Source organism: Molothrus aeneus, chromosome 2, assembly GCF_037042795.1.
Source record: "Molothrus aeneus isolate 106 chromosome 2, BPBGC_Maene_1.0, whole genome shotgun sequence".
NCBI classification, from domain to species: Eukaryota; Metazoa; Chordata; class Aves; order Passeriformes; family Icteridae; genus Molothrus; species Molothrus aeneus.
Window position 1 is genome coordinate 25,371,360 of NC_089647.1, and position 26,768 is coordinate 25,398,127.

General features: G+C 46.6%; 2 protein-coding genes across 5 annotated transcripts in view; one reads left to right on the forward strand and one right to left on the reverse strand.

The window, feature by feature from the left end:
* CFAP91 (cilia and flagella associated protein 91) overlaps positions 1-3,020 on the forward strand; it is a 30,364-nt gene extending 27,344 nt beyond the window's left edge. For 2 of the 3 annotated variants that reach the window (XM_066569449.1, XM_066569438.1), the window contains exon 17: positions 2,446-3,020. In XM_066569449.1, the coding sequence (XP_066425546.1) occupies positions 2,446-2,675 (230 nt within the window). In that variant the 3' untranslated portion in view covers positions 2,676-3,020. The remainder of the gene's footprint in view (positions 1-2,445) is intronic. The other variant, XM_066569457.1, reaches the window with a different exon arrangement.
* A 7,281-nt stretch (positions 3,021-10,301) lies between these two features.
* GSK3B (glycogen synthase kinase 3 beta) overlaps positions 10,302-26,768 on the reverse strand; it is a 149,386-nt gene continuing 132,919 nt past the window's right edge. For both annotated transcript variants that reach the window (XM_066572120.1, XM_066572119.1), the window contains 2 exons: positions 23,110-23,208; positions 10,302-16,111 (listed from right to left, as the gene is read on the reverse strand). In XM_066572120.1, the coding sequence (XP_066428217.1) occupies positions 16,044-16,111; positions 23,110-23,208 (167 nt within the window). In that variant the 3' untranslated portion in view covers positions 10,302-16,043. The remainder of the gene's footprint in view (positions 16,112-23,109; positions 23,209-26,768) is intronic.

Genomic DNA, 26,768 nt, shown 5'->3' on the forward strand with positions numbered 1-26,768 from the left:
GTTTCCACTGACCAACACAGGTGGTGAATCTGACACAAGCAAAGCAACTGCATCACAATAGAGCTTGAAGGGGTCCTTGCTGCAGTACACTTCTCTGCCGTGAGAACAAAGGCACTTAGTTCATTGCCTCTTTTATTGATTTGTGGATGAGAACACAAGCCTTGAGTACGCATTTTGTGGTCTCTGAATTGTGCAAACTTTCTTCTTCCTGGCTTCTGTATTGCCACAAGAACAGGACCTGTTCTGCAGCTGGCATTTCTGCACAAGCTTAAATCAGCTCCCTTCACTCCTGCACTGCCTCTGCTAGCCTTCCAGAGCAGGTGATGTAATGGTAGTCAGTGAAGCCTGCAGCTCAGGCACTAACACACACAGGTTAGCCTGTCTCAGGAAGGAGAGCAGAAGGAAGACCTGGAGATGGCTTAGGATTCTGGACATACTGAGGACATACATCAAGGCTCAAAATACATACTGGGCTTAAATGCAACAGCAGCTAATGAACAAAGCAGCTCAGATGCACTCTCAAACAACAGAAGAAAAAAATCTTCAGAATCTGTGATAGCTACAGTGAGTTTGCCTGCAAAGCAGAGCTAGACCCAATTAAAACTTAAAGTGGATGCTGGTGGAATAGAGCAGCAGGCAATTAAGTAAGAGAGCTCCTTCTAATGTGATCAGGAGAAATTTGTCACAATATTCTTGTGACAGCAGAAATCAAATATCGGGAAGAGACCTGGCTCATAGTCTCTTCTGCTATCGCTGCATGGGGTGGAGGGGGCTCCATTCACTTAAGACAGTTGAATTCTACCTGATGTACACTCAGAAACACACCCTGCTGTAAACCTCCTGCAGAGTGATACTTACAGGGAAGCAGAATCATTAACTATTCCATGGAAATCCAAAGGAAATAGTATCAAAGAATGGCATTAGATCTCATAAACACATTAGTGTATTGCATTTCTGTGGTGGCTTTTAAAACCTTCCTTACAGTGAGCCAAATTTTTCATTATGAAACTGTGTTTTAGCAACCTGGCCCATGCTTGAGCATTCACCTTCCTTGAAACTATCAGGAGCTGATCTAAGAGCACAGTTATCTGGCCTGTCAAAGGAGCAAATCCATTTGTAGAACAAAGATTTGAGGGCTGCAGGTTCAGTCTTTGCCTACACTTTAGCTTCCCCTTAAACACCTATTCTGCCATTACCTAGTTTGAGATTTTTTTCCTCCTCATTTTGTTGCATTTTGATGCATAAAAGCAGAGATTATCCAATGCTGGCTCACCCTGAAAAACCTCTGCACCTCGATTCTGAACCCTGCCTCAGTGGAAGTAGAAGTCACTGTGCTGATATAGAAAACCTCACTTGGAAAAGCACAGTCACTCACCAATTTCAGCACGCTGTCCTTTAGATGGAATTCACTGTGGATGGAGAAAGGGACTGCAGCAATTCCAGGGGAGTATTCCCAGTATAGTTGATGCAGTTGATGCAAACATGACTGAATGCCTTGGGTAGAGAAACCTCTCCTGGGAATGAGGGCTGGTGAAGGTCAGCTTTTCAAATGCAAGTGAGATCCAGTTGCATTCATTGTTGACAAAGTGGACCTGGGAGAGGGATAGACATAAACAGGGCGGTTTGGTAACACTGAGTGACTGAGACAGGGACAGCAGGACTGTGTGCCAGCATGCAGGACACCAGTGCTTCAGATTCACTGTCTAAGTGCAGCTCAGCCTTGGAACAGGCCAAAGTAAGCCTTGGACTTCTGTAGGGAAGTGACAGGATGAGAGCCACCCCTTGTTCTGCATCATTCCTCACACCCTCTGTAAGGCACACAGTACCTCAGTCCCCATGACTGAAATAGAGATGGAAAGAGTGAACAAAGAATAGTGAGGAGCAATAAGGAGAGCTGGAGGGTGAGCACTTAGGCTTGGCTAATTATTTCCCAGGAGGTGGGTTGGGAATACATACAAATGACTTTGGATGCAGTAGCTGAGGGGAGGTGATAAGATAAGCAGGTGACTTCACATGTCACTTGTGGCTCCAAGTCTTACTTTGAACTCAGTAAGGGTTTCTCAGTGCAGGTCAAATCCTGGCACAGGAGATGGCAGATTTCAGCTGGGTTCTTCCAGAAGCTTGCTGCAATTAACAGACACTGAAGGAGAAGTTATTTTAAAGGCTGATAATATATCCTGGCCAGTTGTTCCCAAAGCTAGAAAGAGAACACTTTGGCTGTGCTTCCCACTGTGGGGGCCAGTCTTCAAAGTGAAATGCAAAGTTGGTTGCTGCTATTAGGTGGCAGTAGAACACTTTCTGCCAAAGTTAGAAGGACATGATTTTTTTTCCTGAGACAGACTTTTCCACAGCTGCAGGATTGCTAAAAGCTACTCCTCCCTTCTCCCCTACAGAGAACACTTTGCTGTACATTTCCAAGTAAAAGCCTTACCTCTTTTTATGCAGTGAGGCAGTCCCAAAGAAAACACATCTACGCTGCTCATCAGATCATCCACAGGGGCACAGAGAGGGCTCTGGCTAATCTGGCACTGCATCAGGAGACATCTGCCACCGAGAGAAATGAGGATTCTCCTGCTGGGACAGCTGCTGGACCAAGTGCAGCTGACAGCACTCACCCTGCCACAGTTGCACGTGAACTTGGACAAGACTTCCACAAGGATCCCACAGCCTCCTAGGAGAGAAGATGAGTGAGGTGGGTTTCCCTTCCCCTCTATGATTTGAGTTTGGAGCATGGTGAGGGAAAGGGAAGCACATTATATTTGCTTTTTCAGGGCACCCTGAATGGAAAACCCTCTCTCTCCCTTGGGCTGTCCCTCCTGCTGCCCACCAGCAGTGTTGTCCTGGAATCATTCTGTGTACATTTTGGTGTGGCAGCTCCCTCCACTCCCTCCCCAACTTGCTTTGGACTTCATTAGCTAATTTTTCTGTTCTGATTATTTAGAGAAGCTTGAGTGAGAAAGCAGTGTTAGCATTCCTTGCTTGTTTTCCTGGCACAGACCAATAAAAATCTGCACCTGGGCTTTTGGTGGTATTTCCTTGTTTCAATAACATTAAATGAAAAAATAGACCATAAGTGGGAAATTTTGAGTTGAGACCATCCACAGACAAGCGTGTCCCACTGATTTCCTTAGTGGTTTAAGGCCCAGGGGCTTCCTGCATTAGCACTGCTATTAATAAAGCACAGGAGCTGAACAAAACCAGTCAGATTTTGTATCATCTTTTCACATCATTAGTCCTTGAAGAAAGAAAAGGTGCCCCTGACCTCATCAGGGTGGTTTCTGACAAGCAGGCAGTGTCTGGCACACACCTAGTTGATAGCAGGATGACACGGGCATGGCGGGGCTGATGCATTTTCCAGAAGTGTTCCTCTTCGGGCTGACTGCTTCTTGCTTTTATCACTGCAAAGAGCAGTTCTGGGAAGAATCTGATTTTGCTTGGGACAGTGTGAGTCCCTCTGGCTCTCCAGCTCCGAGGGCTGCACAGAAGGGATGCTGCCTTTGCCGTGTGCTGCCTTTGCCGCGTTTGCAGGCACGGGGGTGCTCCGGCTCCAGATGTCGGGAAGCAGCAGCGGGCTCGGACAGGCGCAGTGCATCTGTCACAGAGCTCAAGGCTTGCTCAGCTCTCCAGCACTCACGAGTCAGAATTCCCAAGGGCTGTGGCCTTAGCGCATTAAGGGACATTTACACCAAGCACCGCATTTTGGAGGGGCGGGCACAGCCACACCACCACACCCAAAATGCTCATTCATTGATAGCTGCAGCTTACACAGCCAATAGCAGAACTGGCCCTCAGTGCCACAGTGGCTGATCCCTCCCTGCTGCCATCATCTTGTGGATCATCTTTTCCTTGTGCTGGGTCGGTAAAGCTCAGGTGTGGTTCGGCTCATCCCAGCCATTGTGCCTCTCCTACATAACACAGACCAGCAGCTGGTCAGAAATGGTGCTCATTAATGCATTCCTGTCAAATTCTGCATTGGGTCTTCGTTTCGTGGGTTAGGCTGGGGCAGGGTACAGGAAAAAGAATTTACAGGGAGGGGACAGGGAGGAGAAAGGAGTCTGGATACCCCCTGTATTCCACTGGGGAGTGAATAACAGCTGGAGAGAGGAAAAAGAGCTGCACCAAACCACTGCTGGTCTCCAGGCTCCTGAACCAGGGGCACCAGGGGACTGCTGGGGTCAGGCAGCCTCTGTAAATGCTGCAACATCTGATAGGAGTCAGAGAGGGGTGACCAGTGTTGACTGGGACTCTGTGAGGATGATCCCATCAGGGACTGGGGATTTGGAGCAATTATCATGGCATTCATAGCTAGTCAGTGAAAGGGAAGGTAGGAAATACAAAAATACAGAACAAAACACTCTCCACAGTGTGGGAGGAGAAGCTGTGCAGGCATCGGCTCTGTAGCCTCAGGCCACCTTGGACAAATTTAGCCTGGGTAAAAGGAGGGGGGATAACATGAATCACAGGATCCAGTGTAATAGGAGAGACATGGAAAACTTGATGCAGCAGAACAGTGGAACAGGAAGACCCATCCATTGAGGCATTTGCTGTATTTCTGAGGATGGTCTGTCAAAATAAACCTTCTACATGTGGCTCGTTGTACAGTTTGGTGGGGTTTTAGAAAGATAAGTATTCCAACAGGTGTGGGAATGGACAGAGGTTGCAGCACTTTGGTCATCTGTAGGGACACAGCTCTACATGACAACGAGGGGGCAGGGGACTCCAGATGCTGTGCACAGGCTGAGCTATAAATGTCTCAGCTTCTATCATGATTTAAGGGACACCATCAGGGTAAAGCCATCTTTTCCACATGACATTGCCTAGCATGCAAACTGAAGGCCACGGCAGGATTCCTGCAGGAAACTCTTCTGTAGAAACTGCTTTCAATTGTCGTGTGGGGTTTTTTTCTCAAGCTTTGCAGAATGTACTTTGAGAAAGAAAATGAGCACAGTGAGAGGGAATTGGGATCATAAATCAACAGCATAAGAATGCACCATTCCCTCTCCTAGCAGGAGACAGAACAGCCCTGGGGAGGAGCCCGTACCCGAAACAAACACAGCAGATGCCTCCAGGGCTGCACCGATACAGTGCAAACACGGGGAGAATTCAGCTTGTCCCTTTTCTTTCACCAGCTGCCCACAGGGAGGGAGCCTGGCTGTGCTGCTCTGCTGGCTCCTGTCTCCTGGCAGGTGGGGGAGACAAGGCTGAGCCAAACAGGCCTCTGGGGTCACTGTGCCCTGAGAATGGTGAAAAGTTGGTCTCTGCAGTAAATGAATGAATGCAAATTGTCCCAGGGCTTCCCTGCCGGTACAGCTCTGGTGGTGTGGGAGGAGAAAATCCAGTTCAGCAAAAAGGACTTGGGGTCCTTCTTTACTGGAAATGTACAGTGTCTGCATTTCTGTCAACAGAAAACCACACCAAACCCACACTCACCCTTCTCTCCTGCCTCCCTTAAAAGCAATATGACCATCACAAAAGCTGCAGCCACAGACGTGGGTGTGGTGCTGTTAAAAGAGTTCCTGCCACTTTCTGAGCACAGCTGTTCCCTCTGCTCCTGGTCTTTCAAGTGTGCAGGATTTGCCTGATACTTCATTGGGCTCAATTCAGCCCTCACACCAATTTTTTTTTTAGGAGAGTGGGATTAACCCTACAAGTGTGGTCCTCACATGTTCAATGCTTTAACAAGGCCTAATTGCATTATTGCTGACGATCTCCTTCATATCCTGTTTCCCTGCTTTCACCAAAGTCCTGCTCATGCAACTTTTCCTGTGTTTCAATGATTGGTGATTCAGTACTGTGCTGGCATCCAGCCTGCTCACCACAGTGCCCTCCAGAATCGGGCCTGGGCTTGGATGGGGAGCTGTGGTTTCCTGTGCCTGCCTCCCACCCCACCAGAGAGCGGGAATTGGTTTGAACACCTGCCAGAACTGCCAACTCCCCGGGACAGAATGTGTACACCTGGATTAGTAAATCCAATTTTCCCGGGACCACCCTGGACCAAGGCTCCCACCTCTCCTCCCAGGCACTGCCTGGAGCAGAACTGGCAAGGAAAGCACCTCAGCAGCCACTGCTTGCATGAGACAGAAAACGGCAGCAGGCCGAGGGCAAGGGTGTACGCTGAAACCCGTGGAGCAGGGCAGCTCCGGCTCTGCTCTGATCCTATCATTCATTCCTCTCATTCCTCCTTTTCTCCCACACGCTGCAGCAACCCCACACACCTTTCCCTCCACCTCTGGCTGGAGTCAAGGCCACTTCTCTTGGCCTCCTCCCATGTGCCACATCCCAATCCTTCACGTAGCACTTGGAAGTGATGTCCTATTGCTCTTCCTGCAAGGCTGCTTACCTGTATCCACATGCACTCAGCTCAGCGCAGCATCCCCAATGGACCAGAGAGCTGTGGCTGCTCCTGCCAGCACCCACTTTTGCAGCTGCCAACTGCTCTAGAGTGGTTTGGACCCACTGCAGAGCCTGGCCAGATGGGATTTATCCCATCCAATTCTCCCAGTGGGGAGTTGGCATGGCAGGCTGCACTCCTGGCCATCCTGGAGCTCCTCAGTCAGTGCTGGGGATGTTGGTCCTTGTCCTTGGGGAGTGGCTGTGGTGCCAACTGCAGTGAGATAAAGGTGGCAGAGACTTGAAAGCTGCATTTGCTGCTCTCTCCATGGGTTGCTGCTTAGGACTGATCCTAAGAATCTCCCTTTTGTTCGTTACTGAGCCAGTAACAGCCGCTTGCAATCACCCTGTTGTTTCCTTACCTGTTGAATTGAAGCCTCTCTCTGCCTGCCAACATAATTCTTATGCCTCCAGCCAAATCCAAACCATTTTTTCATTGCTGTGTGGGCCCTAAATCCAGCAGAAACAGCTTCCACTGACCAACCTCTTCCTAGGCCTGATGCTGTGAAACCAAAATCTTAAAAGAGGTGTAACTGAGATGGTCCAAAGGGTCCCCAGCTGGGCAGTCCCTTTTCCCAAGACTGCTAACTTATGGTAGCATTCCAAACAACATCAATGATCTCCTTGAGTAAAAACACTCTCAAACCACCTGGGTTTTTCCAGTAAGCACCATCTTTCTCCTGAGCACTCTGGCTTGGCAAAGGATTTGGTCACAGGAATGAGCTGCAGAAGGGAGGAGGAGGGCACAGTTGCTGTTATGCCAGAGGAAACAATCATAGAACTGTTTAGGATGCAGAAGATCTCTAAAGTCACCAAGTCCAACCATTAACCTAGTACTGCCAATCCATCACTAAACCATGTCCCCAAGTGCCACATCTTTTTAAGTATCTCCAGGGACAGTGGGTGACTTCACCACTTCCCTGGGCAGCCTGCTCCAGGGCTTGACAACCCTTCAATGAAAAATTTTTTTCCTAATATCCAATGTAAATCTTTCCTGGTGGAACTTGAGGCCATTTCCTCTTGTCCTCTCACTTGTTACCTGGGAGCAGAGACCTACCCCCATCTGGCTGCAGCCTGGCCTTGGGAAGAGGTGGAGAGTGATAATGGGATCTGCTGAGATGGGTGGCAATGCCCTTGGCTTCCTCTCAAGCACCCGTGCTGCTCCCACCACACACCTGACCCTGCCTCGCTCCTGCAGCCCCCGTGTCCCCCTGACAGGACCCGCCACACCCCTGTCCCTCTGTCAGCAGCAGGTGCTGGACCCTGTGACTACTCGGTGCTTGGAGGTGAGGTAAAGCACAGGGAGGTCAGGACAATGAACAGTCCTGCTCCAACTCCTGTCTTCCACCAGTTTTTAGAAACTTTGCTTAGGGAAAAAAAAATACCAGCAAAAAGCCCAAACCCTTCAATCCATTTCATTCCCAGTTCCCTGAGCCTGCCACCATACACAGGGCCTGTGGCTCCTCTGCTGGGACAGGTGCCTGTGCTCTGCCAGGCAGCTCTACCTGGGGACAGGGCTTGTTTGCCCTCAGCCAGAGTTTCTCACTCTGCAGCAAGTGAGGGGGCTCTGCAGACAGCCCTGGGCTGGGGCACTGCCCCACTGCAGCTCCCAGGGCACAGCACCCTGGTCAGAAACACCCTGCTGCAGCCACTCACAAGCTTCCACAAGGGAAGAGGCTGTTCTGGAGGATCCAGCCTTACCTCTGGAGTATGTGAGCAGAGAGGGGTGATGCAGAGAATTCCTGGAAGAGAAGGCTTTAACTCCACTGGCTGCATGAGACACTACCCAACTGCATGCAGACTCAGGGAGCAATAGCATACACCAAGAAATATCTGTGCCAGGGCATCAGGAATTAGCTGGGTGTGCAGCAAGATCCAGGGCTGCATTCCTGCACTGGCCAAAGGCAGGTGTTTGCTGTGAAGTCCAGTTCTCCCTAACAGCCCTGAGCACTCACCTGTACTCTCACCTGAGATGAGCTCCAGCAGGAATTTGTTTTGGGGGTCTGGTCTCTGCTCCAAAGCCTCACACTGTACAACACTCACACCCAGACAGAGCCTGGCTTTTCTGCCGTGCCCTGTGGGGCATTGACACCTACTACACACTTTCCTTTCCTAGCAGAGCTTGGATTTGGCAGCAGTTGGGTCTTGCAGCCTTTGTGCTCAGCTGGTTTAGCAAAGCCAGTCCTTTGGAACATCACCTTTCAAGACGAGCAAGGGACAACAGGACAGGGCCCAGCCAAGCCCGTCCTGAGCCCAGGGAGGGAAGGGAGGTTCCAGGCTGGCTGCTGAGGTTGCTGTGTACCATCTGCTGGGCTCGCCGTCTCCAAGCAACTGGACGTGGCGCCTCAGACAAACCACAGTGCTCTTCTCTCCCCTCTGTGGCTCGCTTCCCTCCTCCTCTTTCTTCTTTGTGGCTCTTCTTCTTCTTGCACAGAAAGCCACTTGGACCTTCCCACCAGCAGCCCAAAAGCTGCCACCTTCCAGAAAACAAATGGTGCCAGTAGCCTTGACACTGACTTTTAATTCCAACGCAGATGGCTGGCAGCTTGCTTGATGAAGACAAAGCACATCCGTGGAGCGGACTCTGGTAGTGCATTCAGCTCACTGCTGCTTTACTCTCAGATTTGCATTTTAAATCATCCCAAAGCATTGGTGACCGACAGCTAAGTGGATTTGACCCTGGTTTGCAGATGGGTCTCAAAAAGTGTTTTCCCACAGAGTGACAGAATGATGTTCCCTGGAAGGCTGTGCAAGGACTGGCTCTTGATACTAAGGTGTTACATCTTTTAGAAGGGTGGTTGGAATATAAACGCGATATGAAACTGCAACAGTCCCACTGGCAATGCTTGCAGGGGTTACAATGGGAGGGCAAGCTGGATAAACTGGACAGCTGCAGCCTCCGTGCAGGAGAGTGAATGCAATCCTCAGGTAAGGAGACAGACAGCAGCTACCAGATGCTCTCCAGTGCCTTCACTGACACTGGGGAAAGCACTGTGAGGAACCACTGTCTGCTTTTGGTACTACAGCTTAAGGAGGGTGTTCAAAACAACTGTAGAGGAGGTAAAATTGGAAACATCACAAAGATATGAAGGAGTTGAAGATTCCCTTCCAGTCAGCTTAGCAAGAAGTTATGAGGTGCTTGAGTTCGTTCATTTGGCTCTGACATTCAGAAGTGAGACCCGAGACTGCAGCTGAGACTTCCCATGCAAAGACAATGCAAAAGAGAGCCCACAACTTGCATTCCAGGTGAGGGAAAGTCAGAAGAGGCAGGAGGTCCCAGTGCATGCCCAGCCCCAGAAGTGCCCAAGGATGACTGACCACCACCCCAAATCACCAGAGATTGTGATGAGCTCCCACCAGAGGCAAGCTTTAAATAGATAAACTCACCCAGAGAGGCGCTGTAATTTCGGCAGCAATGTGTTTGCAGGTGCAAGTGGCCACCATCAGACTGGCTGAGGAGAGCAGTCCTGGTCTCAGCACAAGGTGGATGCATCCAGAATCCTGGTGACCTTGTGGGACAGAGTAAGTGAAGGACCCTCTACTCACTGTGTTGCTTCTGGAGCAGCCAGGCTGGGGGTGGCTGCCTGGCCCTGTCACCCCAGTGCCCCAGAGCCTGCACAACCCAAACCCCGATCCCGCTCAGGGAGCCAGGGAGTGCCGGCACCGGCTCCGAGGGGCACAGCTCCAGCACCCAGGGGGGCCCGAGCAGCTCCCACACATTTGGCAATCAGGAGAAGACCAAGGGGATCCTGACTCAGCACTTGTGGTATGGACCCAGCAAGGGCCCATTCCCACCCTGCTCCTGCTTGTCCTGGAGGGCCTCTGGAGTAGAGGCTCCGGCCCGGAGCCCAGCAGAAGTTTCATGGGAACACCCGCGGCTCGTGGCACACAAACAAAGCAAGAGGACTCTCTTTGCAATATAAATTTGTTTTTATTGAAGCAGCAGTCACATGACCTCGCATCTAGCCTTTAGGATAGCGACAGAATGGATTCGGCCAGGTCAGCCAGCCCAAAAAAGGATTTTTATTTTTTTTTTCTTTTTTCTTTTTGCGCTAATAGACATGTCATGTTTAATACATACATTATCCAGTACCGGAAACCCAACTCAGAGATAGCTATGTGCTGATTTGCTGGAGGAACGGTCCACTGGACGTGGTCTCGACAAACTTTACAGATCACCACCAAATAACATTACTAATGGGATCCAATGATTTAAAAAAAACAACCCAAACAACCATGAGTGCAGGATTCAAAGCCAGCAGTTTACACAGGTTCTTAAGTTTGTATCTGTAGGTGGACGGTAAAGGAAGATTGGTTGGTTTCAATTTGAAATATTTATGTCCCAGGGTTCCTCTCTCCATCAAATCAAACGGTATCATAGACAAGCTGGCATCTCTTTTAAAATAGCATGGAAGAACACAGCTCATTTAAGAAAACATGCTCATTTCTTGAGGTTTTTCTTTATTATTACAAAGATTCACGTCCACCTATTCTCGCAGAGTGGAAAGAGGCATGAGGGCGAGGAACAAGGGTCAGAGAAGGGAGAGAGGAGGAGAGAAGAACAGGGCAATTTTTTGAAATAAAGACCACACACTTGGTATTTTTTAAATTTCATTTCCAGGCTAACCTACTTTTTATTTAATGCAAATTACAGTACCAGTTAACTATTTCCGAACCGAGTCACACAGAACAAAACGTATTTACAAGGGGAATGGGGTGGGGGAAATAATAAAACATTAAGCATACTTTCCACAAAAAAAGTTTATATTTAAAATGAAAAAAAAAATCAGTCACAGAGGCATTCAAGTAGTAATAATGTTATACAGGTTTTGCTTTTCCTTTAAATCAAGACAGATTTGCACAAGTGTATGCAATAGTTTGTATACAACCCACAGTCCTTAATATATATATATTTAGATTTCTGTTTTTAAGATGGAAGTGGTCACGCTAATTGGTGTGTACAGGCCCAAGTGATCCATCAGCAACACATTAATGAACGCAAATTTTACAGGCAAGCAAATTATATATATATAAATATATTTTATATATATATATTAAAAATAAATTGAGAAAGACCAACACAAGGAAGCTACTTTTCTCGAGCTAACCCCTTAGGTACTGTTTTCCTTTCCTGTCGTTTTGCCATTATTGCAGTGTTGCAAAACGAAGCCAACTACGACCAGAACCGGCCGAGAGCCCTGTGGAAATCAGCTGCCACCCCAGGGGTACCCGCTGGCAGTCTCCGGAAGGCAGAGCCCGGACCGAATACCCTACTGTGCTTTTCCTCATCGGCTTTTCCTTTTGCTCTGCGGTGGCTGAGGTTCCTAGTACAGGAGTACGAGTCTGACAGGCTGCTTGACTTCTGCTTTTCCAAGTACTGAAAACTGGGGGGGAATTTTAGGTTGCAAGTCGCAGGCACCTGCCATTATTTTAGGTAAAGCTTGGCTTCGAAATAAGGGGACAGAGTGTTCAGGGGTCTTCTACCAGTCAATTTTCTTTTTTCAGGTAATTTTTTTTATTTTTCCCTAGCAAGGTAGGTAAGTTTAATAGTAAAGAACACCAGTGTCTTGATGGAGCGTCCATCAGGGGAGACAGACTGCGATCCAGCCCGGCTCAGGGACCCACTACGGCAGGGCTGACGTAAAGGACACATCAAGACCACACTGGGTTAAAAAAGAAGCCCGAAAGAGAGTAAAAGAAGAGAGGGACAGCTCTGAGCAGACTGTCGCCAACAGCTTGGCATCACTGACCTTCGTGTCACCAGAAAGAAAGTGCAGCCTCTGCTTCACTGGAATGAACACGAGATGGTTCGAAATAAAACAGCAACCTTTGGTTTGGTAAAGAGTTACGTGTTTTCCCATTCAAGACAATCTTATGTGGAATACTAACAAGGTAGTAAAACACAAGCAAACTAGTTTTAGAAACAAGGCCTTCGTGCTGGGCACAAGAAATTAAGAGTCATGTTAAACTTATCTCAAGAAAACAAAAGTGACTTGAGGGAAGGATGTGGGGGAAAAACAGGGATAAGAAAGGGAACAGAAAATCCTCCCGGCAGAAAAAACCACCGCAGCAGTCTCCTACAGCGATGCCCAAATGCCAAATGGTTCCGAGCGCAGCAGCCCTGCAGGATGTGGGGATTTCCCTCCCTGGGGGCCCTTTCCGCTTGCCACTGCCCCCGGCACAGCCGCAGGGAGGGTGGGAAGGCTGAGCCTCCTGGAAGCTGCTGCTGCTGCCCAGACGCTCCTGGGCGCAGGGCTGAAGGGAGAGACAAGCAAAATCTAAATGGGCTGCTAGGGCAAGGGTCCGAATGAAACCAGCTGCTGCTAGCGGGAGGAGGAGGGCAGGGTGGGCACCTTGGAGACTCCCAGAACAAAGCCATGGCTCCAATGAAGTGAATGACAATGGAGACTGTTTCTTTTCGTTCTGCTACCGATCAGGGTATCACCGAAACCTTACAGCACTCAAAGAGTTAGAAAGCGGGGTGGGGAGGGGGGAGCAAAGATGTGGGTTTGGGGTGGGAGACATTGTTAATAAAGAAGGAGGAGAAAAAAATAAAAGGGAAATAAAATTCAAAAAATCATGGAAGCGAAGGCACTCCAAACTATATAGATACACTATACATCGCTAGAGTTATTGTTACAATAATACAGGCCGGTACCTACTGTACAGAGTTAAAACTATATGGCTTTAAAAAGCTCGTCTACATTTTGTCTGATTATTAAACAGAATCACTGCCCTGAACGGTAACTTTTTGCTCATTAATAACAGTTCCTGGGTCCACATATTTACATACAAAACAATAAAACTCAAAATTCAAAAACAACCAAAATAATAATGTACAAGCTTGAATTTGGTGAGGAGCTTTGTTTTTTGTTGTTATTTTTCTGTGTTTTTTTTTCTTTTTTTTTTTTTCTTATTTACAAAAAAAGGTTGTTCAAAGACCTGGATCTAACTTGTATAAAAGAGTGTGTGATCCTGCTATGATCCTTGAAAACAGAAATAAAACCAGAGGGGCACCCCTGACCCTCCCCCCAGCCTAACACACACACGAGACACACACAGACGCCGGCACAGCCACAAAACCAGAGAGAAACGCTCTGACTCCCCTCCGCCAGTCTTTAACAAAAAAAAATGAAAAAGAAAAGCCACATGTCCTGGCACAAGCAGCATTTTTCTTCGATATATTTTTATTACTTTTTTTTTTTTAAAGACTCTGTAATTTACTGCCTCCAAATAACAGTGCCTGTGGCCAATGCTTCAGCAGTCTTGTCTATACAGCAGATCCATACCCTGCCACTGTCCTACTTTTTGAGTCTCCTGCATGAATTTGGATCACTGGGTCAACCAAGCCCCTTCACTTACCTTTCAGGACACTGACTAGCCGAGCGCACGCGTTAAGACGCTCTTCAGCCCTTTCTATTAAGTTGCAGGTAGGGATTTGGAAAGCTTTGTTTCTCAACGTGGGTGTGCTTTCCTTTGCAGCCAGCCAGAATGCAAAAAAGCTTTAAAACCTTTTTTTTGTGTGTGTGCCCAACAGCAAATCGCCGAGGGGTATAACTTGAGGGTTTATCGGTTTCACCGTAGGTGGTCACTCACCTCTTCAATCAGCTCCTGCATCCCCAAACCCACCGTGTGCCAGGCAGGAGGGAGAGGGCAGAGCTTTTAACAGTTTCGGGGCTGCTAAGAGACAGTTTCCAAAAAATCCCACGTCAACAGCATAAAAGGTACAAGAAGAAACACACTGAGCTCGTGACCAAGCCCCTGCCGCCCCTGCGGCGGCCGAGCTTCCAAAGCCGCTACTGCCGATTCCCCCCGGGCCACACGAGGTTCCGCGTGTTCCCGAAAAGCAACTGCTTGCCTTAGAGATCCGCAGCTCGAGGGACGGCTCGGTAAGCACCAAAGGCGACTACAGTTTCTCTGAAGAAGGATAAGGCTGGAGCGGACACCCACCGCAAGCCTAGCACAAGATCAGGTCTCCCAAAGTCTCGATTCCGCGCCGGGGCTGCGTCCGGCCGCTCACCTGACCCTTTCGCAAGGAATATTGCTTTGACTTCAGGAAGAGAGACGTGGATGCTCGCACCGCACGCCGTCGCAGGGAGGAAACCTGGACCCTGAACTGATGGACTAGAACAAGCATTCACCTCACGCTTCAGTCAGACTGATTCGAGATCGTCGACAAAATAAAAAAAGCAGTATTGTATCTATGTATACATGTATATATTTATATAATATATATACACACACACTCATATAGAGCCAGCTTTCCTACAAGTCAGCAGGTACAAATTACCGTCAAGAGCATTCGGATGTGTATTTTAATATTCTACCAAAGTAAAAACATAATGGCGACGTGGCAACACACATCAATAAATAGAGATCAAAAAAAAGAAAGAAAAAGCAAGAGGTTAAAAAAGATGAAAATTAAATACAGATTCTACCTGTGGATTTAAAATCAGAACTATCGGAGAATGTGGCATCCTGCAAGCTAAAACTGCAGTTAAAAAAAAAAAAGTATTACAAAATAAACCAGTAGCCTGTTACAGTTCACATTATAAACCCTGGTGTCTTTTTCCTGTATGCACCTTAGGAAAGGGAAGTCTTTTCAAATCAAGAGCCAAAGAGGGGTGGGGAGAGAAAAAACCCAACCAAACACACTTTCACAGTGGCCACTTCCCAAAAAGTCCCTTAATATCCATCCACCAGCTGGGCCCCTGCCCCTGCCAAGGATTTTGTTCGTCCGCTCTTCTCTGCTGAAGCTGGGAGCCAGCCCGAGACATGGAAAGCAGGAGCTCCGGCTGGGCAGAGGGGATGCCTCGGCAGAGCCGACCGCTGCCCTTGGTGCATGTGTGTGTATTATATTATATATCACTCACTCGGGCAAGACTTTCCCACATGAAGCTGCAGATTTCCTCATCACTAGCACTGATTTTTAAAATGAAAGGCTTCCGCTAGCGGTTCAAGCCTTAGACACATGGCAAACCCTCCCCCCCACCCCATGGCAACCTATTTTCCTACCACGTCGCCCGCCCCCCGTGCCAAGCCAGGGCAGTTCTTCAGATAACCTGGGATATGGATTTGCTGACAAGAAACGCTGAGCTCTGTTGAATGACCCCTGCTAAGCTCCCGACCAAATTCAAGCTGTGCACTACATCAAAGTCCGAAACTCCACTTAAAAAGAAAATAAAAAAAGAGGGTAAAAAAAAAGAACTTCAGCAGAGAATGAGGTTTGGGATTTGTTTGTTTTGTTTTTTTCCTTCTTTCTGTTGTGGGAGGGGGATATGAGGCAAGAGTCCTGGTTCTGAAGTACACAACAGCAAACTTCCAACATGAAGAGATTGTCGAGGGGAGACATTGGTGTGTTGTATTGCTCCGCTTTCCCTCCTCCCCCCACCTAGTCCCCTGCCCCGGACACCCTGCAGAGTGAGAATACAATGAAACTGGTTTGTATTTATAGATATTTTACAAGGTTAAATAAGAACAACAATAATAATAATAAAAAATTGAACACTAAAATGAACAGGTTGGTTGGTTTGTTGGTTTGTTGGATTTTTTTTTTCCTCTTTTTAATTTTCTTTCCAAATGTGACCAGTGTTGCTGAGCAAGACTCAAATTACTGGTGATTTCTCCTGTGCAGCTGGCTGCTTGGTACTGGTTCAGGTGGAGTTGGAGGCTGATGCTGTAGCTACACTATTGGTCTGAACTCGTTCTCCTGCGTTAACATCTGCAAACAACAGACGAGAAGGGGAGAGAAAGAAAAAACAACCAGCATTACCTCCAAAACAGAGACACATTGGAAACAACAGCTATGACATTCTACACAAGGGGAAACCCACAGCTCCCACCAAGGTGGTGTTTGGTTAGGATAACTGCCCTGACTTCAGAACATGCAGATGGAACAATGCAATCTGGGAAAAGATGGAAGATGGTCTTTAAGCAGAGCAAAAGCAACTTGGAGTGCTGAGGGCTGCAGGCTGGGCTCCAGCCAGTTCTGCAGTTTGTAACACCAGCTGTGCAGTGCAAAGTCGCTTGTGTGACATCCCATAACTGCAGGACAAGGCACACTGGCATTGCCAAAGCCAACACCAGTGTCTGTGGTCACTATGAGGTTTCACACTGGTGAATGTGAAAGTTTCACACTGTTAGTTAGTCCTTCTTATAATAAGTCTGCCTGTTAGCTGTGTGAATGAGCACAGACAAGGAATGTGCCAAGCCTGCTCTCCTGGCAGAAACAGCTGGTGTGCCAATGTGCAATTCATGCACTTGTTGCCTGAGAAAGTCTTTCAAGTCTGCTGCTGTTGCTCAACCCAAGTTGGATCTGCCACCCTCTGAACTGCTGAAGCAGATTAACATCAAGGCCTGAAGCCAGTAATGAGGTTTATGCAAGCACATGATATGTTAGAGGATTGGATCTCTGCAGTAAATGCCTCCAACACCTTCTCAAGGAGGGACAGTGCTTCACAGAGAGACAGGTCACAGGATCAAGGGCATGTGTCAAAGCGCATTTCAAGAAAATGCAGGGTTTGCAAAGAAATACCAAGAAGAAATTAATTGTAACTGTGTTTCCATAGGCTGCATGCATCAGGTATTTCCTCTAAAAAATATATTCTTAGTATTAGAAGAATAGGTAGGGGGAAAAAATGCACCATTTCATTTGGAACCATTCTATATAGTATCTAATTAGCCAAGTCAGAAAGACTGTAAGATACTTATCTATAGGTGGGTAAACACCTAAACGTGTAAAATACAGGATGGGTAAGAGGTATTAAATGAGGTTTTCTCCAAAAGACTGTCATGCATTTCACCCAGCACTTGATTTACTAAGATTAACTGCAAAGCTATTGATACTGCAACAGGAAAGAACATCAGAAAGACTTATTATCTTGGTACAGAAGAGGGCAGACTGGGAAAACCATGTATTTGAAAAGACACAAGGAAAAGGTTTCTAAAAAGAAAGAACAGATTGGGTGACCTCAGCCTGAAGGGCTGTGTGTCTAGCAGGAATACCAGACATGGCAAAACACACCAGTGGGTGCTGGGTGTGCAGTAACATTTCTCCATCACAGATGAGCTGGGCAATGCTCTGCAGTCACCTGTGAGCAAAACCCCCTCCTCTTCAGCCACACTTACATGACCACAGCCACGAACAAAGGCAAGGAACTGAAGCATGGACCGCTTTGGGTTGGAAGGGACCTTAAAGAACATCCAGTTCCAACTTCCCAGCCAAGGCCAGGGACACCTCCCACTAGAGCAGGTTTCCCAAAGTCCTATCCATCCTGGCCTTGAACAGTTCCAGGGGCAGCCATAGCTTTTCTGAGCAACCTGTGCGAGTGCCTCACCAGCCTCACAGTAAAAAATTTCTTCCTAATCTAAACCTACCCTGTGTTTCAGTGTGAACCCATTTCCCCATGTCCTAACACTTCATGCCCTTGTAAAAAGACCTTTTCTGCCTCTCTTGTAGGCCCCCTTTAGGTCCTGGAAGTTTGCTATATGGTTTTCCCAGAGCCTTTTCTTCTCTGGGCTGAACAGTCACAACTCTCTCAAGAGAGAGGTGCTCCAGGCCCTGATGATCTCATCACCTTCCTCTGGACTTACTGCAGCAGGTTCCCATCCTTATGCTGGTGGCCAGAGAGCCAGGCACAGCCCTTCAGGTGGGTGTCACAGACCAGAGTTGAGGGGCAGAATCACCTCTCCTGACCTGCTGCCCAAGCTGCTTTTGATGCAGCCCAAGACACATCTGGCTTTCTGGGCTAGAAGTGCATGTTGTCAACTCATGTCCCACCTCTCATCAACCAACACCTCCAAATCCTCCTCCTCACAGCTGCTCTCAATCCACTCCTTGCCTGGCCTGTGTTTGTGCCTGGGGTGCCCTGACCCAGGGGCAGGTCTTGGTCCTGTTGAACTCTAGGAGTTTCACACAGGCCCCCCCCCAAGCCTCCCAAGGTCCCTCTGGATGGCATCCCTTCCCTCCAGTCTGCCAACATGCCGGCTAGAAATGGGCAACACTTGCTGAGTCACAAATTAAGTAACATTGACAACAGCGACAAAAATAGGAAATCAAACAATCAGCAGCATCAGAAACACAACTGACAAGTGGGAAGAGAGGGTGATGCCTATTTGAAAAGGAAATGCTGCAAGGAATGTGTGGGAAGAAAGACAAATCGTCCTGAGGGCAGAGGATGCCAGATGACTGCCCTGGGAGTTTCTGATTCCCTTTCATCTCACCCCAAATTGATTGCATCCCTTCCTTTACAAAGGAATGACCACCATGACAAAAAAAAAAAACCTCATGCAATTAAAGCACCAAGGCAGCATCCCGACAGTACCACTGTTACGTGGGAAGCCGGTTTTGCAGGAGAGAGACGCCCTCCTACATGGAGAATTTCCCTGAAGGAGCAATTCCCAAATCCCACATGCATGCAGACCAAAAATGACCACAGAAAACAGAAGTGACCCAGCTAGCCAGATAATAGTTTCTACACTTTAAACTCTCACTATGCCTGTTCTAGATCAATTTTCAAGTATGGATAAACTGCAGGCAATGCAACATCTGCTGGCAGTGCCTGATGCAAGCAGTCCAGCTGGAGTCTGGACTGTTGGCAGAGGATTTCTCTGTATGTCTACAAAAAGTGCTCGTATTTCATTTGCTGAAATGAAACATGTCTTTTGATCTCAATTTCCTAAAGACAGTAGAGGCTGAAATTGTTATCATTACATTGCTACTACATAGAGATAAAAAAAAGAGGAGAGGATGGAGCTATTTCATGTAACATATGCTCCTTTTCTGTCATCACTATAACAGGGGAGTTCCTGAGAAATATATATGCCACATGTTAAAATAAATCAGGTGATGCAGGCCAAGAACATTTTCTTGGGGCTTCTTACAACAATATATACATATATACAGAAGTCCCCCCAGGCTGAGACGGAGTGCAGAGCGAGCTCAAGGCTGCCCTGGCTCCTAGCCTGCAAGAAAATGCAGTATTTTAACATTTCAGCTCATTTGTTGACTCTGCTTCAACAGGCCATGAGGAACAAAGGGGCACTTACTCCAGCATTGCTTTGCTGAAGCACCAGAAAAAGAGCACAAATGGAGTATGAGATTCTCTGGACATTCATTTCTCATCATGAAAAATCTGTATTTGGCCTAAGAGAAGGAAATCTAGGCCCTCAGCAATGCTGACAGAGGACAGCAAAGCCCTGCTGGGGAGCACAGCTAGGAGCTAGCATACAGCTTTGTGCCACAGGACAGACGAGTGCCCAGCTCAAGGTCAGGGCAGCCTCTTTGTCCTGGACCACTGCCTGACCCCTCTGCCTGTGCAGGCAAAGAAGTATCATTAAGTGCTAGCTGCTTCCAAAAGTTCTTTCAAACAGAGGGCAAAAACTTCTCTCATCATTATAGAGAACTTCTTCCAATTCAGCTTTTCCCTCTAAGGAGTGCCTCAGCTTTCTTGGAGGGTACGTGACACTCCTTAAAAACCTTCTGAAAGGGAAAGACAGAGCTACAGTTCAGAGAGCGACAGAGACGCCAGCTGAGACTGAGAAAGCCCATTAGCACTGCTGACAGCATTAGCTGGGTGCATTTGTGATGCTGACAGGCTGTGCTGCTCATCTGCCAAGATACAGGAACAAAGCCACCACCAGCCTGGGAATCCTCACAGGACAACTGAGGAGACAAGTGGAAGGAGGAGGACAGCCTGGCTTTTATATTGTGCCTGCCTATGGATGTAGAAGTCCAGACTCTGAGCAAATCTGGTAAAATGTGCAAGTTTTACTTCTCTTGTCATGGATTCATCCCTGTTCTGAGCTTGTAGAACTCTGAGAGAACTGCTTGCCCATCTTCTCCTGGTTAAGGAATTCAAGTTTTTCAAAATTCCTTCAATGTGAATACCACAAATGCACTAAATCTTATTTCATGGAGCACTGTGGTGTTTTTCAACTATGAGACACTGGCAGGTAACACCAGCTCTAATCTGTTTTGTTGCTGAAAGTTCAGTCACACCATTGCATTTGGGATTACATGGGATCAACACAGCGGGATGCCCAAGACGATGACCCCAGAATCCCTGCTGGCACAACGTCCCTGCAGATGGCAATTATGCTCTTCCCATCTTAATGCTGACTAACAGAGAGGTAGCTACTACTGCTAGCTGATCCAGAAGAAAAAGAGAGTCACACAAGCAGATATGCATTGCATTCAGCTTGCTCTGCAGGCTCCCCTCTCAGATGCTGTGGCTGCACAGTTATGAGAGCATCCTCTTCCTCTTCTAGCCATCCCTGGGAATACAACTGCACTGGCATTTTTCATCAATGGCCAGCATAATTCACAGAAAGCTAGCACATCATTTCAAGCAGGGGCAAATAAATCTTATCTTTTTTTTCCCTGCACTTTGCTTTAGACATGCCACTATCTCAGAGCGCTTCTCATAAATGTTTAGGAGAATTTACAAATGCCAGAGCAGCAAGGCTACACACTCCCACTGCAAAGCCAGGTTCCATTACTAGAGCAAGTACAGCTTGGCCTCAAGAGAAGAGGAAATTGACAACAAATGTGGCTGTTTAACAGTGCTTGCCAGAGAGAGGCACACGTTATGCACTAGTAATGCGAATTACAGATATATTTGCTCTTCCCTTTATTGCTTTGAGAGCTACATTTTGCTGCATCATCGTCACTCAGAAAAGCTGTTTCTGAACCTGTACTGCTTACTCACACAAACATTTTGCAGAGAAGTCTCCTGGCCTATCAGGATGCCCTGGGTTAGTTGGGAGACTTGTTCCCACACTGCTTTAGCAGTTACTGAGGAACTTAACATTTACTGCTCTGGGAGGTGCAGGGGGTAGAGAGAAAGAAGGGACTCCTTGTATGAAAATCTCTGTAAGCATGGCATCAGCATGCAAAGCAAAACAGATTAAAAGAACCTCAACAGGACCTAATGCTAAACATCATAACTCTGATGACATTCCCACCACCTGCTGTGAGAAATAACCAACTGTTGAAAGCCAGAGCTGTGCAATACTAAACTTAATTTCACAATTTCTTTCCAATCAGCAAGGATATTATTTTTGGTTTTGAACCACAAATAGGAGGACATATCCCAACTCAGTGCAGTGCTTGCAAACAGAAGCTTTAAAAACGTTGACATCAATAATATGGGAGGGGTTGGGTTTTTTTCGCTTTGTGTTTTTTTTTTAGTACTTCCCATTTAGGACTTGGACTAATGCATTTTCTCCCTATACAAGCCCTTGAAAAGGGCTGAGTGGAAGCTGAATGAAAACAGATTTCTTAACCCCATTAATTCCTCAAGAGTTGGGTCTTGGTGGAAAGAACTCCTTAAAAGGCATGAAAGGGATATTAGGTGAAACAATATTTTTCAGAAAGGCTTAAAATAATTTTCCACGTTTGTATTTTATACTTTTAAATAACTTTTACTACTTTATCTGTTTTCTCACTTCTTGTTGAGCAACAGATGCACATAAGAGGCAAACAGAGAACATGACTATTTGCAAAATACTGCCAAGTGTATGAAACAAACAGTAAATTTGAAAATAGCAGTTTTGCTTTCTCCTAAATTCAGAGTACATAAATGATACAAGTTGTGCCTTTAATCCACCGCTACTGCAATTTCAGAGAGAAATCTCATCTTTCAAACCTGGCTGCATCTGTCCCAGAGTATGAAAATTCTCTCTGTACAGCACTGGCTGGACCAAGTGCATCTAATATCAGGTAACTGTCCAGCACACCAACTAGCAAATGCTTTCCCGCACATTTCAAGAGCAGCTTTTGAAGCAGGCCTTCTCCTCATCAGCTATCCTCCGCTAAGGAAGCGTCCTGCACTGCAAAAGGGCTGACAGCCCTTGTGGGCTGGGGCTGATGTGCAGGCAGGACATGTGGAAGCACACCTGTTTTGCAGCCTGCCTTTGGTTGCCCAAGCCCCGAGAAAGCCTCTGGTGTGCTGAATCAGGGCTGACTCAGAGGAAGAATGCCATGTACTGAATCACCTCTGCCACATCCTGCAGCACCTGGGAGTTTCTTTGGGAGTCTCCCAACTGGTATTACCAGGTGTTAAAACTTTCACTGGAAACAGAATACAATATGGAGTGGCTAAAGGCCAACAGTGAGCTTTTAAAAGATTTCTGACAGAAACCAGAGAGAGCAGGAGGCAAATAAAAATTCACTCTGTGCTGACCAAAACCCAAAAATATCTGCCTTGTGCCTGAAGATGACACAAGCAAACTCAGTAGGAAGCAACTGCAACTACAAAGATGAGGCAGTGAGCACGCTGACTGAACTCCCTAACTAGACTTTTAGATGCCAATGCCCTCAGGGAAAAATCCTCTTCATCCACACTACACGGAGGCCACATGCTCTGAGCTAGCTGCTTCTTTTCTTTCTAGGCATCACAACTCATTCACCAACTCAGAGTTAATTTCAGGATGGCTCAGAGCACAGAAATTAGGTGCAAACCGATTGTGAGAAGGACCAACAAATTAAGCAATCAAATTCAAGTTTGAGTGGCTTGGGTTGAGATTTGGGCTGGTGACCACAGCTAGCACACAAATGACCACCTACCAAGACCAAGGTTCAGGTGATACTAAACCAATCTCTTCCTCCCAGTTCACTTTGTGGGCTGAGGTGGCTCGTGGGCCATGGCAGAGGGAAGGTGCCTGGGCAGCGGGAGGGAGGATGAGGAGGGAGGGAGGCAGGCAGTTGCACTTTCTCACCTGAGGCCGCTGTAGCATTTGTAGGGGTTGAAGCAGCTGCTTGGTTCCGGGCATGAGCAGGGATGAGGACCGAAGCCAGAGATGGGTTACTTGACAGTTCTGGAGGGGAGGTGGAACAAACAGTTAGCTCATCATCCACAAAGTGCTCCACATGCAGGATCAGCTCCTAGGGTTTCCCCCTGTAACGGCACCTCAGGTCAAACATGTGCCCTTACAGCCCAAGGTCACGTTACATTTTCTTCTTTGCCAACCAGCAAGAGGAAACCACAGCGATATTTAGCAAGGCAGTCTCCAGAGCAAGACTGCCAAAACTACAGATAGGGGTGCAAAGGAGTAATTTCCTAGAGAAAGACAGTGGCTTGGGAGTGAGCAAAGAACCAGCCAAGCCTGTACCTTGTCAATGGCCTGATAATGCTGTTTCCTTCTGAGCACTGGAGAAGGATCCCCTTCTTCACAAGCCCACCTGCAATCAGTCCCAGGGAGAAGGCTGATAACAGTGGTGCTGCTTTGGGCACTGGTTCAGCAAGCAAGCAGCTGCAACAGTTGCTCCAAGAGCTTCAGGGATTAGTTCTTTGGCTCACTCAAGCATCATTTTTTCTCAAGGACCCAGGAACCCAAGACCAATCTCTCACAGCAGTCTCCTTGAGCGAGGCCAAGAAGAGGTAACGTATCCTTTAAAAGGACAGGGAAAGGCAAAGGGAATTGGTCAGCTGGGCAATTTAAATGGACAACAAAATGATGCAATCATTCTGTCCGAAGACATTAACCAGGGAAAAAATAGTCATGTCTTTTAGGCTCCAAATCTAATATAGCTTCAGTGTGTATCAGAATGAGAAATAGGCATCTTACAGCCACGACTGTGGGAGGATTAAGGGCAACACATTGCCAACAAATGACAATCTTCTGGCACCCTTTCAAGAGAATCTAGTGCCTCACAGAAGGTGGGACTGAGCCAAGACAAGACAGGTCCTGTTTGTTTCAGAAACAGGAGTGACTGGCTGTCTCCTGAGAAAGCAACATCCGGTAAAAAGGATGTGAACAGTCACCTCATGGAAGGAGACTGATGACTTTTGGAGCTCCAGGAGGTCATCTGGAGGAGAGCTGAGAACAGGAGAACAGACAGCTTTTTACGCAAGACCTCCAGATAGCACAGGCTGTACAGAAGCCCGGCCAAATCGTGGCATAGGTTCAGTAAGGCGCTTTTGGAAAGTCTCAAATTATTTGGGCTCATTTTTAAGAGGCTATTGCTATTTTTTAATGCTAGCTTTAAACTCGGGGCCTACAGAGAGCAGCATTCCACTTGATGATTTTTTTTTTCTCTGCTGTTACATTAAGTTTCATTACTGCTGGGAGGGCAAGAGGCAGAAGACTCCCCTGATTACAAGCTTCTTATTACTACACATTTTAAGATGGTATTTCAGCTCTTATGAATGCAAGCAGGTTGCTACACTACCTGCAACCTATCTACTCTATCTCTGCATTCAGGTCTAAGCAGAGCTAGCCAGTCCTTTTAGAAAGCCTCAGTACTCACAGCACTTGTACAAATACAAAATCCTTAATTCATGCAGAAGTAATTCAGAGTTCATATATTCATAATGTTATGAAGAATTTGTGAATCTCCATTTTAAATGGAAAAATAAACTGAAGAAACATGAATTCTTAGATGTCAAAGTGGAACACCAGTTATAAACCTATACTTCAATACTACCGTGGGTATTAGCTGCTTTGTGCTAGAAAATGTTGCTCTCTTAGTATTTTTTTCCAAATCTGCTATTACTGGGAACCTACTCTTTACACTGCTGTATTGAAAATTTCTATCACCTCTGCATTATTTTCTGCTCATCACTCCAAACAATATGGGGCTGTGATCCAAACAAAAGCAGAACTAAAACAAGGAAGCCCCATGACACTTGCTACCTTCTGGTGCTGCACAGTGCCTCGAGGTGCAGCTACAGACTGTCAGTGCTGCTGTAGCCCAAGAACCAGGTGATCAGACAGAACACCACCCTTGCAAGGGCACTTTGACCCCCTTCTCATTCCTCCTTCATCTTATGTTGTCAGAACACCTCCTTTTGTATTATGGCAATAATAATCGCTTTTTGTTGTGTTTAATGCAAGTGCAACCATTTCTCTGAAGCTACCTTAAGGAGCTTTCATGAAGAGTAGAAGACTGATCCTGTTCCCTTCTCAAACCTCACATTATCTTTCTTGATATGAAGTTTCTTCAATTCAGCATACTCTGAATGTCTTGAACTTAAGAGGAGCAGGCCAATTCAGAGGAGATATAAACAAAGTGGACTCTTTTGGTTGAAGTTTAATAGCAGCTTTGCTTGAGAACTTGTTTGAATTTTTGCTATAATGTATTTTTGCACCTATTCCATCTCTAAGGATGAAACACGGCAATACTGAGGAGAAAGCTTGACCTGTGATTATCTGCAGTCCACAAAATACTGAGAATCGTTATCCTTAGTGATTTCCTCCACAGTATTTGGGCAGGGTGTTCAACTGTAGCCTGGTTATGGAAACCAAATGTGCAACTCAAGACTGGGTTAATTACAACCAGTACAGCTGCAAGAAGCTATTGTGGTCAAGGCAGTCCAGACAGAAGTTTCCAATATCATGATGTGAACAAAGCAGCTATCGCAATTCATTTATGAGACCCAACTCCCATCCACATCACCTGGGAGAACATCTCTGGCTTTCTGCTGATCAAATCATACCATTTGCAGTCACTTAAGATCTCCAAAAAGGAGCAGGAATGAAAATGTCCAGTTTTACTAGAAGACCAGATCACCTTCATTCCCCAAACACAAGAAAATGCCTGGTATTCGGAAACAGCACAGTGTTCTATTTCAGAATTATTTTACTTGATATATCAACACTCCAAGAATTTCCTAGAAAAATTATTCTTCTACCAGCAGATTTGGTATGATGTTTAATTTCTTTTTGAAAATCAGTCCAATGCCTTAATGGTCAGATTTATCTTGTCATTTCTAACAGTTTTGCCTTCAAGCCCTCTGCAGTCACCTCCTACTTCATGGGTTTCAGGCAACTGGATACAGCCAAATCAAACACTTCTAGAACTTAATATTGCCTGTTGAAAACAAATGCTATTTAAAACAAAATTGTCTTTCATTACTTTTTAAATTACCACAGATGACTTAACGTGACTCATTATCCATGTAACAATCTGTTTCCCAGTTGGGATTTCTGCTCTAGAGCAGCCAAGTTGATGGAACCTTGCACAGTAAAGACCAGAGAACAAGGACTGAACAGTAGTAACAGAAGGAGCAAAAGCTTCTTGTATATCTTGAGTTCATAGTCAGGACTGCTGTACATTTATTAACTACAAAGTTCTTCTGATCACTGTGCAAAGCACTGTACTGAAGTATTCAATAATAACTCTGATTTGGGGTTTTTTTGAGTTTGACTGGTTACCTGTAACAGAGCTTGTTTGGAAATGCATTAATGATCAGCCTGTGTCCTGCCTTTCCCTTACAGATGGTAAAACCAGCACCCGTAGATGACAGAAATTTGCTTTTTTTATCTTAAGGAAATTGCTCCATAGGAACTGTTTTCTCTTACCATTCCCAGGAATTGCTTTGTGAGGGAGGGCACATGAGCTCCTTAGGATGGCAAAAGAGGAGCTTTAAACTTGC